The 18,814-nt window shown below is 39.0% G+C and overlaps 2 protein-coding genes and 1 long non-coding RNA gene across 3 annotated transcripts; 1 reads left to right on the top strand and 2 right to left on the bottom strand.

The window, feature by feature from the left end:
- Positions 1-150: 150 nt before the first annotated feature.
- LOC146714781 (E3 ubiquitin-protein ligase RNF19B-like) lies at positions 151-5,156 on the bottom strand. The gene is made up of 7 exons (XM_085451113.1): positions 5,112-5,156; positions 4,878-4,934; positions 4,503-4,583; positions 3,655-3,758; positions 3,360-3,448; positions 1,444-1,614; positions 151-1,292 (listed from the first exon to the last, which is right to left on the bottom strand). Exons 2-7 carry the CDS (start codon positions 4,910-4,912, stop codon positions 843-845), a joined length of 930 nt encoding a protein of 309 aa, XP_085307239.1. The 5' UTR covers positions 4,913-4,934; positions 5,112-5,156; the 3' UTR covers positions 151-842.
- A 4,475-nt stretch (positions 5,157-9,631) lies between these two features.
- LOC146714780 (uncharacterized) lies at positions 9,632-13,067 on the bottom strand. Its single transcript, XM_085451114.1, has 4 exons — positions 12,773-13,067; positions 12,444-12,535; positions 12,010-12,183; positions 9,632-11,078 (listed from the first exon to the last, which is right to left on the bottom strand). Exons 1-4 carry the CDS (start codon positions 12,861-12,863, stop codon positions 10,623-10,625), a joined length of 813 nt encoding a protein of 270 aa, XP_085307240.1. The 5' UTR covers positions 12,864-13,067; the 3' UTR covers positions 9,632-10,622.
- Positions 13,068-13,362: 295 nt separating this feature from the next.
- Positions 13,363-15,152, top strand: LOC146714779 (uncharacterized). Its single transcript, XR_014918857.1, has 2 exons — positions 13,363-13,602; positions 14,808-15,152. It is a non-coding gene; the product is annotated as an uncharacterized LOC146714779 (long non-coding RNA).
- Positions 15,153-18,814: the final 3,662 nt, after the last annotated feature.

Here is an 18,814-nt window from a genome sequence, read left to right as displayed (position 1 = left end):
TTCAACTCAGTTTTATTTATATAATCACAACAACTGTCTTCAAGAAGCTTTATATTGCTAGGTAAAGACCATATAATAACACCAAAAACAGACAAAAACCCAACAATCTTAAGACAACCATAAGAACCATAAGACACAGACATTTAGTGTAATAGATTTATTTTATGCAATGTCAGAAACTGTATGTTTCACATATGAACATTACAAAGGATAACTGCAATTTAAAAAGCTTATACAAGGGTCTGGTGCTTTTCCTCATTCAGCTTTGCACTTTTTCATTTTCATACTGTTTCTCTCAGGCACTTAGCCCATCTTGTGAAAATCTTTTTGAGACTGTGAGGGCAATTAAAAACGTAGAAGTGCACTTTAGATGTTTTTTTGCCAAAGAATCTGAGGTTGACAATCCTGAGATTTACAGGATTTGTATAGTAATGAGATTTCATTTCCTGTGGACACCGTAAACATCTTAAAGCAAAAGAAGTATCAGATATCATGAGGCATCAGAAGAAGCAGCAGTGACAATCATATGTTGAGATGGTGTCTGTCAGACTCTTGGTCTTACAGCAACTTTAATCACCATAAAAATGTCAGATATCTGCAGACCCCACAGTATCAAGAAAATCAAAGCGATACAAACCCGTCCATCTTTTGCCTCAGCTAAAGAAAGGTTACCAAAAATATTGATGGTTAAAAACTGTATTCAAAGACAACTTGACCTCTAGAACTTTCTTTTTTAAGCAAGCTCCTCCAAAGCTAGCCCAGTAGAATCCATAAACGACAAGGAAGATAGAGAAACCAAAAGACGAAAGAACTCGAGTTACACATACACTTCATTCTTGTTTTCATGTTTTGCTCCACACAGGGATGGAGGTCTGCCTTGGCGCGACCCCACTGGGGCACATTCTGTATGGTGAACTGGAACATTCACGCTTTAGTTTCAGGCAGACAAAACAGAACTCCATTTTGCAGCGAGGACATTTGATATTTTTACAGTTTTTTCTGTTATGCTCCACCCTCAGGCCACATGTAGGACAGACTCTAATGGCAGGGCAGCTGGTGACGCCCTTTACGTCAGGCAGATCAATGGTTTTACATGTCTGCAGAAGTTGCAGGTCCTTGTTCTCACAGCCGTCGTTGTCGCAGCGTTCAGATCGAGGGCCTGAACCCTTCCATGGTTTCAGACACTGCCAGCAGAAGTAGAATTTCTTCTTCTGAACAGCTGTGCATACGACACACTTTACACACAGGTTGGACAGATCCATCCTCTCCACGCTTGTTTTGCACTGTGGGCACTGATGTGGAAATAAATGAAGGGACATTTTTAAGAGAAACCCAACCACAATATTAAAAAAATATTGAGTCCACTGGATTTCACTGAAATCAAGAAGCTGTAAACATTAAAAAGGAAAAACAAATTAAAACATAAATAACTGGGTCACTTACTTCCTGAACCTCGCAGTGGTCTGCAAGAGCCAGACGGGCCATGTTCTCTTCAAAGTGCTGCATTTCCTCCACAGTCAGATCAGCCAGTCTGCGCACCTCCTGGTACGACCACTCTTTATTACACTGCTTGGTGCCCTCCACTAAAGCCGGGCATCTGAATTTGTAATTCCCCTTTTAAAGAAAATACAATTTAAAAAAAAGTTAATTTAATTAATTAGAGTGCCTCCTGGGTGAGGTGTTCTGGGCATGTCCGGGGCCCGGGACAGACCCAGGACATGCTGGAGAGATTATATCTCTCGGCTAGCTTGGGAACGCCTTGGTGTTCCCCCGGATAAGCTAGAGGAGGTGGCTGGGGAGAAGGAGGTCTGGGCTTCTCTGCTTAGGCTGCTGCCCCCGCGACCCTTCCCCCGGATAAAGTGTAAGAAGATGGATGGATAATTAATTAGAATTTGTTGTTTTTAAAACTCCTACTTTTATTTTTAATGCATCTTTATACCGTCATTCTTTTACGTTTTTATATAGTTGTTAAATCTGCAACATGTTTAGCTACACATATAAACAGTAAACCAAAACATTTCTGCAGATTATCTATTGTCACCCAATCATGTGATAACTTAAACAAAATCAGTGTATTTTATAAGTTCAATAATTTTACCTCTTTTTGCTACAAACACATAAAGCTGTTAAAATCAATCTGAAATGATTTTACCAAAAACTCCAAAGACTAAATTTTAGATGGAATTATATAATAACTATAATAACAGACCGGTATTTGTATCTGTATTTGTATTTGAGTAAAATTCAAAATAGGTGTAAAAACCCAGTTTTTTGCATTACACTTCTAATTAATGTTAGAATGTAATTATTCTTTAATTATATCCATTATAATAATTATGGATATGCAATATTAGTTGATGGTTTTCCATAAATCCAGCAATGAACATGTAACAAGGAACCTCATTGAAAAGAAAATAACATCCATTGCCTCATTCGTGGTTAAAACCAACAACTAGTAAAATACCACTGCGAACATTATGAACCCCACCACCACCTTGGACGGGTGGTGGTGAACAGACAGTGAAACTGGCTTGCAGGGACAGAACATGGCTGTAATTGTGGGGGGATTGGCAGACAGTACCAGGAATAAGATGCTTTAAGTGCATGTGATTATGCATAACAGATGTTGACAGATGTTTGATATCTCTGCCTCTGCTGATTTGACTTTTGCACACATTACATATCACTTTGGTTTCATCTGCAGCAGTGAATGTAAAATGCTTCCACACAGAACTGGAACAAGTGTTTTGGCTGGTGGAGGACCAAGAGATGGCTCAGCAGCAGCCACACTCTTTTCTATTGAGTTGACCAAATCCATGTGGGGAGTTTCAGCTACATTAATGAGGACAACGGGAAGCTCTGCTAAGGTTAACTGGCCTATAGCCTACATCTTGCTGTCTGCAAAAGACGAGTAACTTAAGTGTAACAACTCCCACAAGTGCATACAATTCAACACAACTACACAAGCATTGTTTTAACCTTTTAAACCGAACTTTAACTTTACTCTGTCAACAGCCTATTGTCTAAATTACCGAGGGTACAAAAATTCTATTCAACAAAAATAGTGATGCAGTTCAGTCTTTTATCGCTCAGCTGAGTCTTCTCTGTTGCTGTGTGGAGCAGCCTGTGTCAGTCACCTTTCACACGTCACTCACTCATCCGGTCATGCACTGCAGTCTCATAAGGAAACTCAGCTTTTTAATATGAAGTTTTTCTTGTTCCCGAATACAAATATTTTTTAAAGTATTTGTTCGAAATAAGTATTCATAAAAAACACGATATTTGTTCCTTTCCGAATACGTATTCAGGTTCGGCTCCACCCCATCACATACACTATCTGCTACAAAGACATGACACACCTGATCCAGCAGGGTACGACACCATCGTGTCAGAGATTCAGGAGTGACAGCGTGGCCACAGGACATCTCTGCTCTGAGAGAGTCATCACCTGAGGAAGAAGTGGACAATAACAGATGTATCAGTTACACTACATATACTGGATTGCACCAAAATATAATAAACTCCATGGCTCATGAAAAATTTAAAAAAGGAATAGGAGAAATTTTATAATGTGTGGTAATGACTGTCAGAAAAAAATGTTTGTAGCAGTTTTTGTGGGGCAACATGGTGGTGAAAAAGAAAAAAAAATCTTACACAGTGGATTCAGATCATCTGGCCTGTTGACAAACTTTAGGGTAGAATCTAGTGGATCGTATCGCTTCTCCACCTGCTCCGGTCCTGGAGCGCTCATTTGGGTTCTACGGAAAGAAAATCTGACACTACGAATACTGTCTGGTTTAGTCTTATGTTTAGTTTAGTTAGTTTAGTTTAGTCTAGTATATGGATTTCAAATCGCATCTGCCGTTATCACCTGTCACAAGAACCATGTCTTTTCCAGACTCGATACAATAAAAACGTTAAAAGGTATTAAAGATGTATTTAAAGTACTTATGAGCCATTACATTTCTTTCTCACAATCGCTATTCTAGTTCATGTTAAAGCTGTATGATGGGGCTGAGTTTAAGGCCACACCAAACTCATTCAGCCACGCCTTTATGGAGCTTGCATTCTGCACTGGAATGTGCATGTACGGACATGTATTCATTTATGATCGCGGGCTGAATAATGTTGACTCATGTTAGAAAATGTCAGTTTTCATTGTTACACAAAGCTGCTACAAAATGTGTAAAAGGACGAAGGGGTCTGAAGCGACTGCATGCTCACAGTGTTGTGTGAGCTATCATGAGCCGTTTAAACAACATCCAGGGAATTTCCAGTTGGATGAAACTGAAAGCACTAAGTGCTTTCAGTTTTGATTGCCTATTATTTTTAAATTGAAAACACTTTTAAGAACAGTGATCACTCTATTAACAATGACATACATAACCATATTAGGACTACCTTATGTCACAGGGTCTATAAGATGACACAGATTTAATTAGCAAAGGAGCAAAGACTGCAAATATCAAGAGTAGGTTTAAAAAGTGAAAGTAACATCTTACCCTGTTGGCACAGCTTGTGTCGTTTTAGTTTCTGGTACTTTCCTTCTTCTTTTACTTCCCAACTGGTATGGGAACAGCAACCTAAAAGTAAAAAGGATGAACTTAGTAAGTTATTGTTTAAACCTGTGGACAAAATGTGAACCATCACAGAAAATCTAACTAAGCTTCCTAAACGCACAGGAATATATAGAAACGTATATAGTGACAACTTATTGTCATCACATAGACACAATTTATTTTTATTTTATTTTATTCTACCTCAGGGAAACCTATCATCAGTGGCCATTATATATTATATATGTGTCTGTACCGAAGGAGTTACGAATTAAAAAATAAAATATACACCACTTAAAAACAAAGAGTGAGCTCACGTACCCGTTTAAATAAAGCTTCAATAAAGCTTCACACATGACTGCGACTGTACTTGGAGACCTAAAGGATGAAAAAGAACAGCAGACAGCATGCAGTTTAATTTTAGCATGTACTCGACAGAAACAGTTTACACTAAAAACAACAACAAAACAAACTATAACACAAGTCTTATGAGTGTATAAAGCAAGATTTGAATACCTAACTGGTGTGCAAACAGGGACACTAACGCGTACTCACCGCTCCTCAGCAGGACCGCTAAGCGACGACTGTACTAACCTTGAGGAAGTGACATGACAGGAAGTCAGTCATCGCGCAGAGGAAATTTTTTTTTTTTCTTTCTTTTCCTTTTCTTTTTTTTTAATCACGCAGAGAAAATAAAAGCTCAGAATTATAGAAATTAAATGCACGCACACACACACACACACACACACACACACACACACACACACACAGCGAGACAGAGAGAATAAGAGAGAGAGTTTCTACTTTTTCTGCGTTAACAATTCACTTCACTGATATAAATAATTTAATAAATCTATTGCAAACACCCGCTTAAATGCTGCTTATAGATAAATGAATCAACAAGTACAACAGCATAATGCATAATGTAGTTCACTCTTCTATGGATGCTCCGTCAATGCTTACTTTTAATTCATTATCTCTTCTGCGAGCAAGAAATCTTAGTCTTCATCCTCTACAGCAGTGGTTCCCAAACTTTAGTAAACAATTAAGCAAATACAAGTAATCTGCAATAAATTACAGGTAGTAAGAAAATAAACTACTAACTCTTTTACTCTACGTCCACACCTACACAGGTATTTTTTGAAAACGCAGCTGTTTCATCCACACGTAAACGGTGTTTTGAATCACCGAAAACTGAGATTTTTTTAAAACTCCTTTTTTGCGTTTATGTGTGGATGAGGAATGCAGAGTTGGTCAGGCAATGTCAAAGGTATGTGCCTTTTTCACGCCACGCTGTGCACACGTTATTGTTTACATGAGATGAATTGCAGAAATGCAGATATACTGTTAATCTGACTGTCTGCAGTTTTACACGCTTACATATACACACGCAGTTAATGCGTCAAGGTGTGATTATTTTACATGTAGTTGTTTTTTTCCTGTGTAATAATATTCAACATTGCTATCAATACATTTTTCAAAAAATGCCTCTCTGTGCAAAATAGGTTTAAAAACATAAACAACTGTGGGATCCTGTTAGTCCGTGATTTAGACAGCCCAGCGCTGCTCCCAACGAAGGAAAAAGCAATTCTGCAGGGGTGACCTACCTTGGCACTTGTGCAGGTGAAACCAAAGGGAAGATCTGCTTCACCATATTTTCTAGTCTTTGGCTTAGAATGAAGTTGGTTTGGAAACATATTCAGCTATGCTTCATCTCCTGCTTTGCGTTTGTGTGGGCGCCCCGTGCTAGCAGTGTCCAAGCTTTTTGTTTCTTTTCCCCCCTAGGGGGCGGGCCCCTCACTTTGGAAAGGTCTGCTCTACAGCAAATTACAAGTACCCAGCTGGGATAATAAGCTGGCCAAAGGAGGAGATAGAAGCCACTAGCGTCAAGACAAGAAAGCTATATATATATATATATATATATATATATATATATATATATATATATATATATATATATACACATACACATACATACATACACACACACAGGGAGTGCAGAATTATTAGGCAAGTTGTATTTTTGAGGAATAATTTTATTATTGAACAACAACCATGTTCTCAATGAACCCAAAAAACTCATTAATATCAAAGCTGAATGTTTTTGGAAGTAGTTTTTAGTTTGTTTTTAGTTTTAGCTATTTTAGGGGGATATCTGTGTGTGCAGGTGACTATTACTGTGCATAATTATTAGGCAACTTAACAAAAAACAAATATATACCCATTTCAATTATTTATTTTTACCAGTGAAACCAATATAACATCTCCACATTCACAAATATACATTTCTGACATTCAAAAACAAAACAAAAACAAATCAGCGACCAATATAGCCACCTTTCTTTGCAAGGACACTCAAAAGCCTGCCATCCATGGATTCTGTCAGTGTTTTGATCTGTTCACCATCAACATTGCGTGCAGCAGCAACCACAGCCTCCCAGACACTGTTCAGAGAGGTGTACTGTTTTCCCTCCTTGTAAATCTCACATTTGATGATGGACCACAGGTTCTCAATGGGGTTCAGATCAGGTGAACAAGGAGGCCATGTCATTAGTTTTTCTTCTTTTATACCCTTTCTTGCCAGCCACGCTGTGGAGTACTTGGACGCGTGTGATGGAGCATTGTCCTGCATGGAAATCATGTTTTTCTTGAAGGATGCAGACTTCTTCCTGTACCACTGCTTGAAGAAGGTGTCTTCCAGAAACTGGCAGTAGGACTGGGACTTGAGCTTGACTCCATCCTCAACCCGAAACCAGTACTCCACCTCCACCTTGCTGGCGTCTGAGTCGGATTGGAGCTCTCTGCCCTTTACCAATCCAGCCACGGGCCCATCCATCTGGCCCATCAAGACTCACTCTCATTTCATCAGTCCATAAAACCTTAGAAAAACCAGTCTTGAGATATTTCTTGGTCCAGTCTTGACGTTTCAGCTTGTGTGTCTTGTTCAGTGGTGGTCGTCTTTCAGCCTTTCTTACCTTGGCCATGTCTCTGAGTATTGCACACCTTGTGCTTTTGGGCACTCCAGTGATGTTGCAGTTCTGAAATATGGCCAAACTGGTGGCAAGTGGCATCTTGGCAGCTTGACTTTTCTCAGTTCATGGGCAGTTATTTTGCGCCTTGGTTTTTCCACACGCTTCTTGCGACCCTGTTGACTATTTTGAATGAAACGCTTGATTGTTCGATGATCACGCTTCAGAAGCTTTGCAATTTTGAGACTGCTGCATCCCTCTGCAAGATATCTCACTATTTTTGACTTTTCTGAGCCTGTCAAGTCCTTCTTTTGACCCATTTTGCCAAAGGAAAGGATGTTGCCTAATAATTATGCACACCTGATATAGGGTGTTGATGTCATTAGACCACACCCCTTCTCATTACAGAGATGCACATCACCTAATATGCTTAATTGGTAGTAGGCTTTCGAGCCTATACAGCTTTGAGTAAGACTACATGCATGAAGAGGATGATGTGGACAAAATACTAATTTGCCTAATAATTCTGCACTCCCTGTATATATATATATATGAAACCCCATCAAAATCCAGACCACATGTGAATAATCCAGTCAGAGCATAGGAACACAGTCTATGGCTGAGCACTGAGCTCTAGTCTCACCTGTTAGAGTGAGATAAACAAAGGCATGAAGCCAAATTGTACTTGTTAAATAGCTGGTCTGACTTTATTAAATATACTTTGAAAAAAAATTAATTAAATAATAATGAAAGCAGAGGGTAAAATATGAAGACTGAAAAAATATTGCTGTTAAGGCATCACTTACATGAACATTAATATGTAGCATCATATCTAAAACAGCAACCTCTGGTGACCAAACTGATGTTCATCCACAACCCCAGAGACCATGATGGAGGAGTCTAAAGTGGTGTGGATCCAGGTCGCAGTAACAATGTAGCAGGTCTGACCTCTGACACATTGTGCTGCTAAACTCTGCACTGTGCTGCACAAATTTGCAAATGAAGAGATAAGCTGACCCCTGCCTTTTCAACTGAGTTGATTTAATCCCCCAAAACTGTTTAATTAAAAAATAAATTAAGTAAAATTACTTCATACTGTATGACTTAGCCTTTATCGGCATCCCTTTCCTCCTGTTTGAAGGTACAACACCAAAATAAATGGGAGTAAGTCTCTGGGAAGATCTCTCAAAAAATATATCTGATTTATTCACAAATTTTTAAAGTTTGAAGTCTGTTTGTTTATTATGAAGGTAAAAACTTTGAATTAATTTAAATAAAACCTAATTGACAGAAGTTTTTTGTAGCAAAGAATCAAATCCATCAATAATGAAATTGATAGATGAACACAGATCAGCACCTCTTCAAAGTGTTACCTAATTTTGGCATTCATATTTCCATGGGAGGAGAAATGGGACCTAATGAAGATTCTTCAGGAGGAGACATAGACAAGGGTGATGAAGGGATGAGAAAGGATTCCATCAGAATCAATGAAGATCTATTTTAGGTTTAGTGGGGTGTTGTACCTGTTTAGGAGCTCTTAGTAACTGTATAATAACTTACAAAGAGTTTCCCTTGCTGTTACAACAACAGGCCTCCATTACTTTACATCTGCCCTCATTACTGCACAAGTTCACTCATTCAGCCAACTAATACTGCCATCTTCTGGTGAAAAAGAATATCGCTCTACAATGACATCAGGTAAGAGAAAATGGGTTTTGCATCAGTGACACAACATTGCCTTTGCAACAAAATTCAGAAAGAAATGGGGGGGATTACAGTCACAGTAAAACTCCTTCAGTGAAAACTCAGAAATGTATTTTATTGTTAAACTTAATATTAATAAACTTTTTATTAAGTTAAGTTATCAAGTTAATGAATTATTAAATTATTAAACTTAAACAATTTACAATATGTAAACTAAACAGTTGGGCAGCCTTCTCTTCAAAGAAGAGAACTTTTATTTAAAAAAAAATCTAAACTTATATTAAAATATTCAGGGCACCACAAGCCATTTACTCAGATTCCTGTGTGAGCAGCATTTTATTGGTAAGTCTGGTTCATGTTGTTCAACCACTGGCCAAAATAATGAAGTCACCATGTAGAAGATATTCTTTCAGCTTCTTTACTTTGCAAATTAAACAAAGACATGAAACCAAATTGTTTTTGTTGAATAGCTAAATGGTCTGCCTTCAAATTGTTTACATTAATAATAATGAAAGCAGAGGGTAAAATATGAGACCATTGTACATGTTGACCATGTACATTCTCTGGCTTTTGTGTGCCCTTTATATGAACTGTTTGAAACATGGACTTCATCAGCAGCTGACATTTGACTTATTTCTGCTCAGGTACTTATAAACACAAGCACAGCTAAAGCAACACAGTGAGCAATGTTGCTTTTAACAATAATAGCTTTCGGTTAAAACAATGCATGAAAACAAATCTAGTTCACTTTAAGAGTTCAAAAATCTCTAAATAAAACTTTAAAAACCATTTGGAAATAATCGCTCCTGCTGCAGCTGTCACACAGTGGGCAGGTTGCCAGTCGGAAGTAAAGGCATAAAAATAATTAATGGGACATCAGCATAATTCAAGACTTTGTGGATACATTCATAAAGAAGTTAGAAACGCTTCCTGTTAAAGGTGAGTGATGTAAAAGATACCTACTTATATCCTTCTTGTATTTTCAGATTACAGTGCTTCACATTTTATCTGAACAGCATGCGTCGGGTTAGAAGATCAAAGATTTCCCAAATTATGTAAAAAGGGTGGATATTATAGTTTTGTTTAAGTCCTTATCACATTTTTAGACTAGTCCAAGCTGAAGAAAGGGGAAGAAAATACACCAGGTCAAGTTCACCAATTACCAAAACAGCAGTGTAAACAATCGGAAGTAGAGTCAAGAAACCTTTCCCAGAAGCACATAGGCAGAGTATGTTATTTTATGATTCATTGGGCAACGCTAGGTAATATGCTGAGCTAAACTAAGCAAACAAGGTTCTGCTCCAGCTTTCTGTTTAGGTTTTACCAGAATGACAATTCAATTCTAAAGGAAAGTCTGGTATGAGAGAAGAGTACATAAAGTCTGTGTTGTCTGCTACTTTCTGCGCCACACGGGTATTGAAGTTTGTCTGGGAGCTACACCATCACTGCAGGGGATGAAGTAAGAACTTGTCCTCAAGCACACAGGAGTGAGTTTCAGACACACAAAGCAGAACTCTTTCTGACAGCGAGGACAGGTGATGTTCTTGCAGCCTGTTTCGTCGTGCGCCACTATCTCACCACAGGTGGGACAGGCCCGGATGGAGGGACAGGCATCGACCCCCCGAACCTCAGGGAGATCAGTAGTCTCGCAGTTCTTGAGAACTTCGAGTTCGTGGTTTACGCAGCCATCATTATCACAGCGGTCTGATCGTGGAGCTCTACCTTTCCACGGCCTCAAACACTGGCAGCAGAACTCATACGCTTTGTTGTTGTCTGCTGTACAGATTGTGCACCTCACACTCAGGTTAGTCAGGTCCTCTCTCTCCACAGAGGTCTTGCAACCAGGACACTGTTGTGAGAAAAATAAAAAGAATAGTTTTAAATTTGAAAAGTAAAACATTTTGTGCTTTCCTCTGTATCTAGGATAAACTGTAGTCCCTTGGGCTGGAAAAGCCTGCATAAACCCAGCCCCACAAACTTTGCATGGAGAGTTGAGTTTAAAGGCTAGAAGGCCACACCCTGACAAGATCTCCAAACAGTGGTGATCTCGGCCAAACGCATCATTCGATCAGAGCTTCCTGACCTTTTGTGCATCTACACCAAGCGGTGCAAGACCAAAGCCAGGAAGATTATGATGGACCTCTCCCATCCCAACAATGGACTCTTCTCACTGCTGAGGTCTGGGAAGCGCTTCCGCTCCCTTAAGGCCAAAACAAAGACAATGAATTCTTCCCCCCGCAACTCGGGCCCTGAACCAGGTGTAGAACTGGACTCTGCTACATCACATCACTACACACACTCTGTTTATTTCTTCTTATAATTTCTTTCTTAAATTGTTATTTACATATTTTTTACTGTAAATTTCTAAATGTAAAATCTGTAAATTTTGTACATTTCTTTATTGTAGTTTAATGGTCGGACATTACACAGCATTTCACTACATGTCATACTGTGTATAATTGAGCGTGTGACGAATAAAAATTGAATTTGAATTTGGAAAGGTGGGATCTCTCTGTGTAGAGTTTGCTTGTTTCCCTTTACGTACTCCAGCTTCCCCTTACAAACTAAATTCGTGCTCATTCACCTATATTTGCATTTTCTTATTTCCATCTATATCTACTTTGTGGGATCTTCGACTTCCTGTGCATGTCACTTCTGGGAGTTTAAACATAAATTTTCAAGCAGGGAAGTTGAGTCGTCTTGCCCTGTGTCTTTCTGTCTTATACCTGTTTGTTCATGATTGCTGAGTGGATTAGAAACACTCTCTATAGAAGACTTACTATTTTCAGTTCACAGTAGTCTCTGGCTGCCAGCTGGGCAATCTTCTCTTCAAAGTAGGCCATCTCTTCAACTGTCAGTGCTGCCAGCCTGCGCACCTCTGGATATGACCACACTTCACCACACGTCTCGTAGGTGTCCTCATTTAAAGCAGGACACTTAAATTTGTATTGTCCCTGCAGGGACACAAAAGGTTTAATCACCCGTAATGGGGAAGACAGAGTGAGAAACCTTTTTTAAAAAAGTTTAAAATGAAACAAAACAAAGTATTGTCTGGCAACAAAGAGCTTCATCATACAAAGTCCTATCAAACCAGATCAGGATGACAGTTTTTAAAAATAAGAGTGTGATTTCCATTTGACGTGTTTTCTATTTTACTGTAAACATTGACCAAAATTTGGAAAGAAAAAGAACAAAAATGAAGACCGAAAGAAACCTGATCCAGCAGACTGCGGCACCATCCGGTCAGAGATTCCGCTGTGACGGCATGACCGCAGGACATCTCTGCTACGAGACTGTCATCACCGGCTGCACAAAACAAAGAGAAAGCACAACGAGTTTTATATCAACGTCACATACAGTTTGTATTTGACCAATAGGAAGAGTTACCAAAATACTGAGTATATGTGAGCATTTTCCTTACATAAGCTAACACCGGCATAACACGTGTATATAACTGCTTTAGTTTGGTTAACTGGTAAAATAAGTATACAGACAACAGGTAAAAGTACAAACCGTTTATTTTAAACATATTTTAGTTCTTACATAATGGATCCAGCTCATCCCTCCTGTTGACAAATGTCAGCGTTGTATCGTTGGGGTCGTAGCTCTTGTCATCCTGATCTTGTGTCGTCATTCTGGTTCAGACGAGGTGGTTTGCTCTGTCCACAAATTTGATCTTGGTTTAAACGCTACAAATGAAATTAGCACCGAGGATCTTGCTCTGTCTTCCTCTTTTAAAGCACCAAGATTCAGCAGCCCGTTTAACTTTCAGTTTCTCTACGGTACTTACAACAAGTCACATGGTGCACGATAACAGGCTTGCATTCCCCTCTGATATATTCGCACTACGTGTACAGTTAATCCTTACAGCTTTAAGAAGCCTACCGTAGAATATTAATTGTGAGTTGTGCGTTAGTGCGTTGGTTTAAAAAACAAACAAACAAAAAAACGATTAATTCCAACACTTGATAAACAACGCTCCCTGGTCATACGACAAACAAAGGTGAAAATCACCCCCTAATAAACATTTTAAACAGTTTTACGCAGACGGAGAGGATACTACCTTCAAAATAACAATAAATAAAAATAATTAGAATCTGAAGAATTCTGAGCGAAAGTGAAAGAATTTATCTGCTCTCTGACGTCAAACCTTGGAGCCAAACAGTTGTTCGCACTGACATATCAGTGACAGACTTTGGGAGCGCAACAAATCGGACTTAAGCGGAAAATGGGAAAAATCTACCAGGTGGTCGTTCATGGACTAAGGGGTCAGAAGATGATGTTGGACCTGTGCAACACCGAGGAGCAGTTTAAGAGCATGACTGTGAAACAGCTCAAGGAAAAATTGGCGCAGAAGCTTCCAGAGACCGCAGGTAAGACAGCAGATAATAAAACAGTGTATGTATGCTTTTATGTTGCTGGTTAATTCAAAGGCATATTTACTGTAATGAGATTCTTTATATAAAGTTCTAATCCTAAAGTAAAAACTCAGCAGCTTGAAGTGAAAGTAAGTGTAACCCTGGTAAGATTTACAGCAATCAGAAGTACAGGGTTCTTTGAATGAATCGTAGTTCTTGTCTGATAATTTAATTTCCGGGCTTGCCCTGAAGGCATCACCTGCAGCTTCACAAGCACCCTGTTGTTCTTTTCTTAAATCTTATGTAACCGAGGACAAGGGATGAGTAAACGGGGCAAAGAAATAAATTGATCATTTATTTATTACACGAGTTAAACATACAAATTCCCAGTCATTTCCAGACAGGACTTACAACACATCCTGCTGATATCCCAGCTGCACATGAGACTTACCACACAAACTGTGCGAAACAACACTGCAACCCGTCACACCCCGCTTAGCGACACTGCAATCGTGGCACACACTGCAAACAATTCAGGTCTCAGCGCAGCTGGGAATCAGTGCTATGCATGGCCTGCGAGCTGGGAGAAAAAGGGAAGTGGCACAAACAATTAAACAAAAAACAAAAAGGGAGGTTAGTCCGCCCTTACACAACTTACTCTCAATCAATAACCGCCTTTACGGCTGGACGGACTAACCAAAACAAAATTACAAATCAATCAAAAAAAGGACAGCAGAGACAGCACAGCTGAAAAACAAACAACGTTATCAATTAAAATATTACCCAATAAAATATCAATTTTATGAAACCATTCAAAATCATGAAGCTAAAACAAACACTCAATATACCTACAATATTGATCAGTTTCCCTGCGCGCAGTCGATCTAGGGCTTGATCAATTCTTCTATTAAAATTCGTGGTCACACTAAAAAAGTCCAATGACACATTAAAAATAGGCACATGCAATAGCAAACGATCCAAACAGAAATGGCAAAAAGTCTCTTACCGACAGTATACCCGCTGCACCTGAGTGAATTAATTGCCTCTGGGTTTCTCCACAGAAGAGCGCTGACTTTCACCCCACACACCCACTACCTTTTCACAGCTCTTCAGCCAATCACCTGGCAGAGAGCAACAAACTGCCAGGTGACACTTGTTACACTTATATACATCAATCAATATGATAAATCTAGTGTGTGTGTGTGTGTGTGTGTGTGCAGGAGAGGAGGCTCTGCGCCTGATATTCACAGATAAAATGTTGGATGGAGACGACACCCTTCTGTCTGAATATGGAATCCAGCACATGTCCGTCCTCCACATGGTGATGAAGGTTCCTGGAGGACTGAAAGCTTGACTAAGACCATCTCCACCTGTCCTACCACTACTGCTGCTACTTTCTGTGATGCTTCATAAAACCTCTTGACACTGTTTACATGTATTGTAAATGGTTCACTTATTATGCTGTTTTACTGTTGAATGACAATGATTGTTTAATTGATCATCCTTTATTCCAAATGCACCACCAGTCTGTGTTGTTCTATGAAATAAAACATTTTTTCCAGTTATGTTCTTTGTATTTTTGATTATTTTTAATTAATATTTAATCTTTATTTAAACGTTTTTTCAGTTACCATAATAGTCCCACAGTCTTGTAAACGGCCATAAAATACTTAACGCTTCTGTATACTTGCTTTGAGTAATTTCAAGAAATTGGCAATGACAAAGGACACTTTTTGATTTTCACTTTTCCTACTTTAGCTATAGGTACAAAATATTGTATAAATATGATCTTAAATCGATTTTTTAATTTCAGTTCTCTAAAATGGTTTACATAGTTGGTGCTAGTTCTAAGTTTAGTTTCAGTTAAGTTTAATAGCCATGTTCTCTCTTAATGCTTCATCTCCAATAATTTTTTCAGTTGTTACAACACATTCACAAAGCATATTCAACAGTAAATCAAGAGCATGTCACTGGTGTCTTTTCATAAATATTGTATTTGCTGAAGATCCAGCTGCAGGTTCTCTGACTCTTGAGACTGAGTCTGAGCACAGACTATCATAGATCCCACAAAGTTAACAAAGAGGTAGTGATCAAACTCAAAATGAAGAACTGAAATTATCCCTTAGGACTACAGGACTGCAGATGTACACATATTGGAAAAGTGTCTTGAAGTGAGCAGATTCCAAGAGCTTTAGTTCAAACAACATGAACATACATACTTTCTTTGTCAAGAGCCCGTGGAAGACTCAAATTGTCATCCTCAAATGAGAGGAAGCTGGGTATGATTTTCAAGAAAAACCCAGGAACCATTAAGCCTCAAGCATGCCATTGATGTATAACTGCTGGAACACCAGTTTTACTGTTCATAGTGAAGACAGCTATACATCTCTGCTGACCAAGAACGAAGGCACTGCTCCATAATCAGCACCTTCAAGATTGACTGAAATTTGCTCACATTTCAAGCCAAATCTCGTCTGGAAAAAGGTTTTTATGGTCAAAATAGACAAAGATTGAATTATTTGGCCACAAAACAAAGAAGTATGTTGAAGGAGAAAAGATGAGGCTTGTGAACTTTTTGCCGGAAAACTTTTATCAGTTTTCTTTAAAGTTACAGAGGGGTGCATAAGTCTATTTAACCATCCAGTGGAAGATATGTGTGATACTGTTGAGTACTTTGAGAGTTTATCAGGGTTATGTGAGCAAGACATTTTGTTCTCTAAAAAAAAGAAAAAAGAGAAAAATCACCCATCTGTGGTGTTTGGTATGTGTCCATGGCAACCTGTTGCTTCACATCATGTTTGTTTTAATAAAAAAGTGCTTTGAAATAATATCCAAGCTGTGAGTGGTGAATAAGGAGCTTCACAAAGACAACATTACCACAAAGGACAAAGGTTTATTTCAACCGCAGTACAATAAACCCATTATTTGACAAATAAAGCTGGACTGTTAGCAGAAATAGTTAAAAAATATTGTTATTCTGTGGTCACATGACCTTTTATTGCTGCAAAGAAGCTGAAAGCATATAAAAATGTAGATGCATGCTCAATCATCCAGGTAAGTAAATCCCCAAAAGTTGATTCTGTTCATCTGGATGCAGCGTTTTCAGTGGGAGAAAAGTTTGGTCACTCATCCAAGTGACTTCTTCGGTCTTAGAGACTGAAGAAGCCACTTGGATAAGTGACAAAACGTTACATCCAGATGAACAGAATCAACTTTTTGGGACAAAATCTACTATCTTCTTAAAAGCTTATCCAGTTTTAGCTCAGAGGTAGCTGGCACCCGGGCAGCACGGTGGCACGGTGGTTAGCACTGTTGCCGCACAGCAAGAAGGTCCTGAGTTCAATTCCACCATCAGGCCGGGGTCTTTCTGTGTGGAGTTTGCATGTTCTCCCCGTGTTTGCGTGGGTTCTCTCCAGGTACTCCGGCTTCCTCCCACCGTCCAAAGACATGCAACTTGTGGGGATAGGTTAATTGGATAATCCAAATTGCCACTAGGTGTGAATGTGCGAGTGAATGTGAGAGCGAATGGTTGTCTGTCCCTGTGTGTTGGCCCTGCGACAGACTGGCGACCTGTCCAGGGTGTACCCTGCCTCTCGCCCCATGACAGCTGGGATAGGCTCCAGCGCCCCCCGCGACCCTGGAAAGGATAAGCGGAAGCGAATGGATGGATGGATGGATGGTAGCTGGCACCCATCTCTGCAATGAAAACAAACAATGAAAAATAAATTCCTTGACCACCTGAAAGATTTTCTAAATAAGACTTTGTTACTGAAAATAAAAAAATAATCCTGTAAGATATTATCCAGCTGAATCACAGGGTTATAGTTATTAAAGGGTTATAGTTTTAAAGACATGTTTCCTGGTACAACAAATTTTCTGACATGATATGATCTCAGCTGAGGCTGAAGCAGTAAAAGAAGGTGTGGGGAGAAACGCCTGTGTACAAAAGACTTGCCACATCATTAGGTACACTTGTTCAACTGCACAGTAGTTCAGCTTTCCACTCAACCAGTCAAATGCGAGCAACTTAATTCATTTTGGCATGCAGAGTGCTGAGATGAATAGGAGGCAAAAACAACTCAAGTAACCATTCATTACAACCAGGTATGCAGGTTGGCATCTCTGTATGCACAACATGTTGAACCATGAGAAGCAGATGGGCTACAGCAGCAAAAGAAGAACAGTAAACTGAGGCTGCAGGTCACACAGGCCCATCAAAACTGGACAGCAGAAGATTGAAAAAGCATTGCCTGGTCTGATGAATCTCAATTTCTGCTGTGATATTCAGACAGTAGGATCAGGAACAACACGAAAGCATGGATCCACCCTGCCTGATATCAATGGTTCAGGATGCTGGTGTGAGGAGCATTTTCTTGTCACACTTTTGGACCTTTAGTACCACGCAGACACTGTGTGATGCTTTCATGTCAGGTTAGATCAAAATCTCTGAGGAGGAGGTGTTATTTAATCTGTGCCATAAATAATTTTCTTTGTCTCTATTGTAACTACTTAGCTTTATCTTAGTGGTTTCAGTGACTCTTTGTGCTCACATTTGCTCACATTTTGTTTCTATGTTCTGTGTTTCCATGTTTATGACTCTTATCATCTTGTAGGATGTTTTCTTTTCCTTCGTTAAACTTATTCTTTATCCTGAAATGTGTCACAGCACATCTCTGCTATTGGTTTATCAGCACTAATCTTTCCTTTTATGTCATATTGTGAGTCTGTGTTTGTTTTCTCCTTAGGAAATGTAAATATCGACCACATTTTGGAAAGAAGAAAAAAAGGAGAAAAAGGATGGAAAAAATGAAGAAAGAAAGAAACTTGATCCAGCAGACTGCGGCACCACCAGGTAGGCAGTGTGACGGCATAACCGCACAACATCTCTGGTACTAGAGTGTCTCCTGACCACTGCACAGAACAAAAACAAAAGACACTGAGTTTGTTATCAGCATCACAAACAGTCTATATGTGACCAATATAAGGAAATACCAAAACACTAAATATATGTGAGAATTTTTGTTATATAACCTAACACCATCATAACAAGTGCATATAGCTGCTGTAGTTGGCTTAACTGGTAAAATTATAAGTGAAATTTAACAAAGGGAAAAACGCTATCTCTTACTCATTTAAAGCACCAAGATTTAGCAGCCTATTTATCTTTTTATTTATTATCTTTTATTTCAGTTTCTCCTGGGTACTTGCAGCAAGTCACTTGATGCAT

Source organism: Copadichromis virginalis, linkage group LG3 (genome assembly GCF_057382275.1).
Source record: "Copadichromis virginalis isolate Kocher_CV1m ecotype Utaka linkage group LG3, C_Virginalis_male_GT1.1, whole genome shotgun sequence".
NCBI classification, from domain to species: Eukaryota; Metazoa; Chordata; class Actinopteri; order Cichliformes; family Cichlidae; genus Copadichromis; species Copadichromis virginalis.
The sequence above is the reverse complement of the archived record's forward strand: the minus strand, read 5'-3'. Positions and strand labels throughout refer to the sequence as shown.

What these genes read in the sequence shown, in the direction of transcription:
- LOC146714781 (XM_085451113.1), bottom strand. Translation starts at nt 4,912, where the DNA reads ATGTGTGAAGCTTTATTGAAGCTTTATTTAAACGG. An exon ending in ACACAAGCTGTGCCAACAGG is followed by an intron (nt 3,759 to 4,502) that starts GTAAGATGTTAC and finishes TTCTTTCCGTAG; the next exon opens with AACCCAAATGAGCGCTCCAG. An exon ending in ACCACTGCGAGGTTCAGGAA is followed by an intron (nt 1,293 to 1,443) that starts GTAAGTGACCCA and finishes TTTCCACATCAG; the next exon opens with TGCCCACAGTGCAAAACAAG.
- LOC146714780 (XM_085451114.1), bottom strand. Translation starts at nt 12,863, where the DNA reads ATGACGACACAAGATCAGGATGACAAGAGCTACGACCCCAACGATACA. An exon ending in GGATGAGCTGGATCCATTAT is followed by an intron (nt 12,536 to 12,772) that starts GTAAGAACTAAA and finishes TGTTTTGTGCAG; the next exon opens with CCGGTGATGACAGTCTCGTA. An exon ending in ACTACTGTGAACTGAAAATA is followed by an intron (nt 11,079 to 12,009) that starts GTAAGTCTTCTA and finishes TTCTCACAACAG; the next exon opens with TGTCCTGGTTGCAAGACCTC.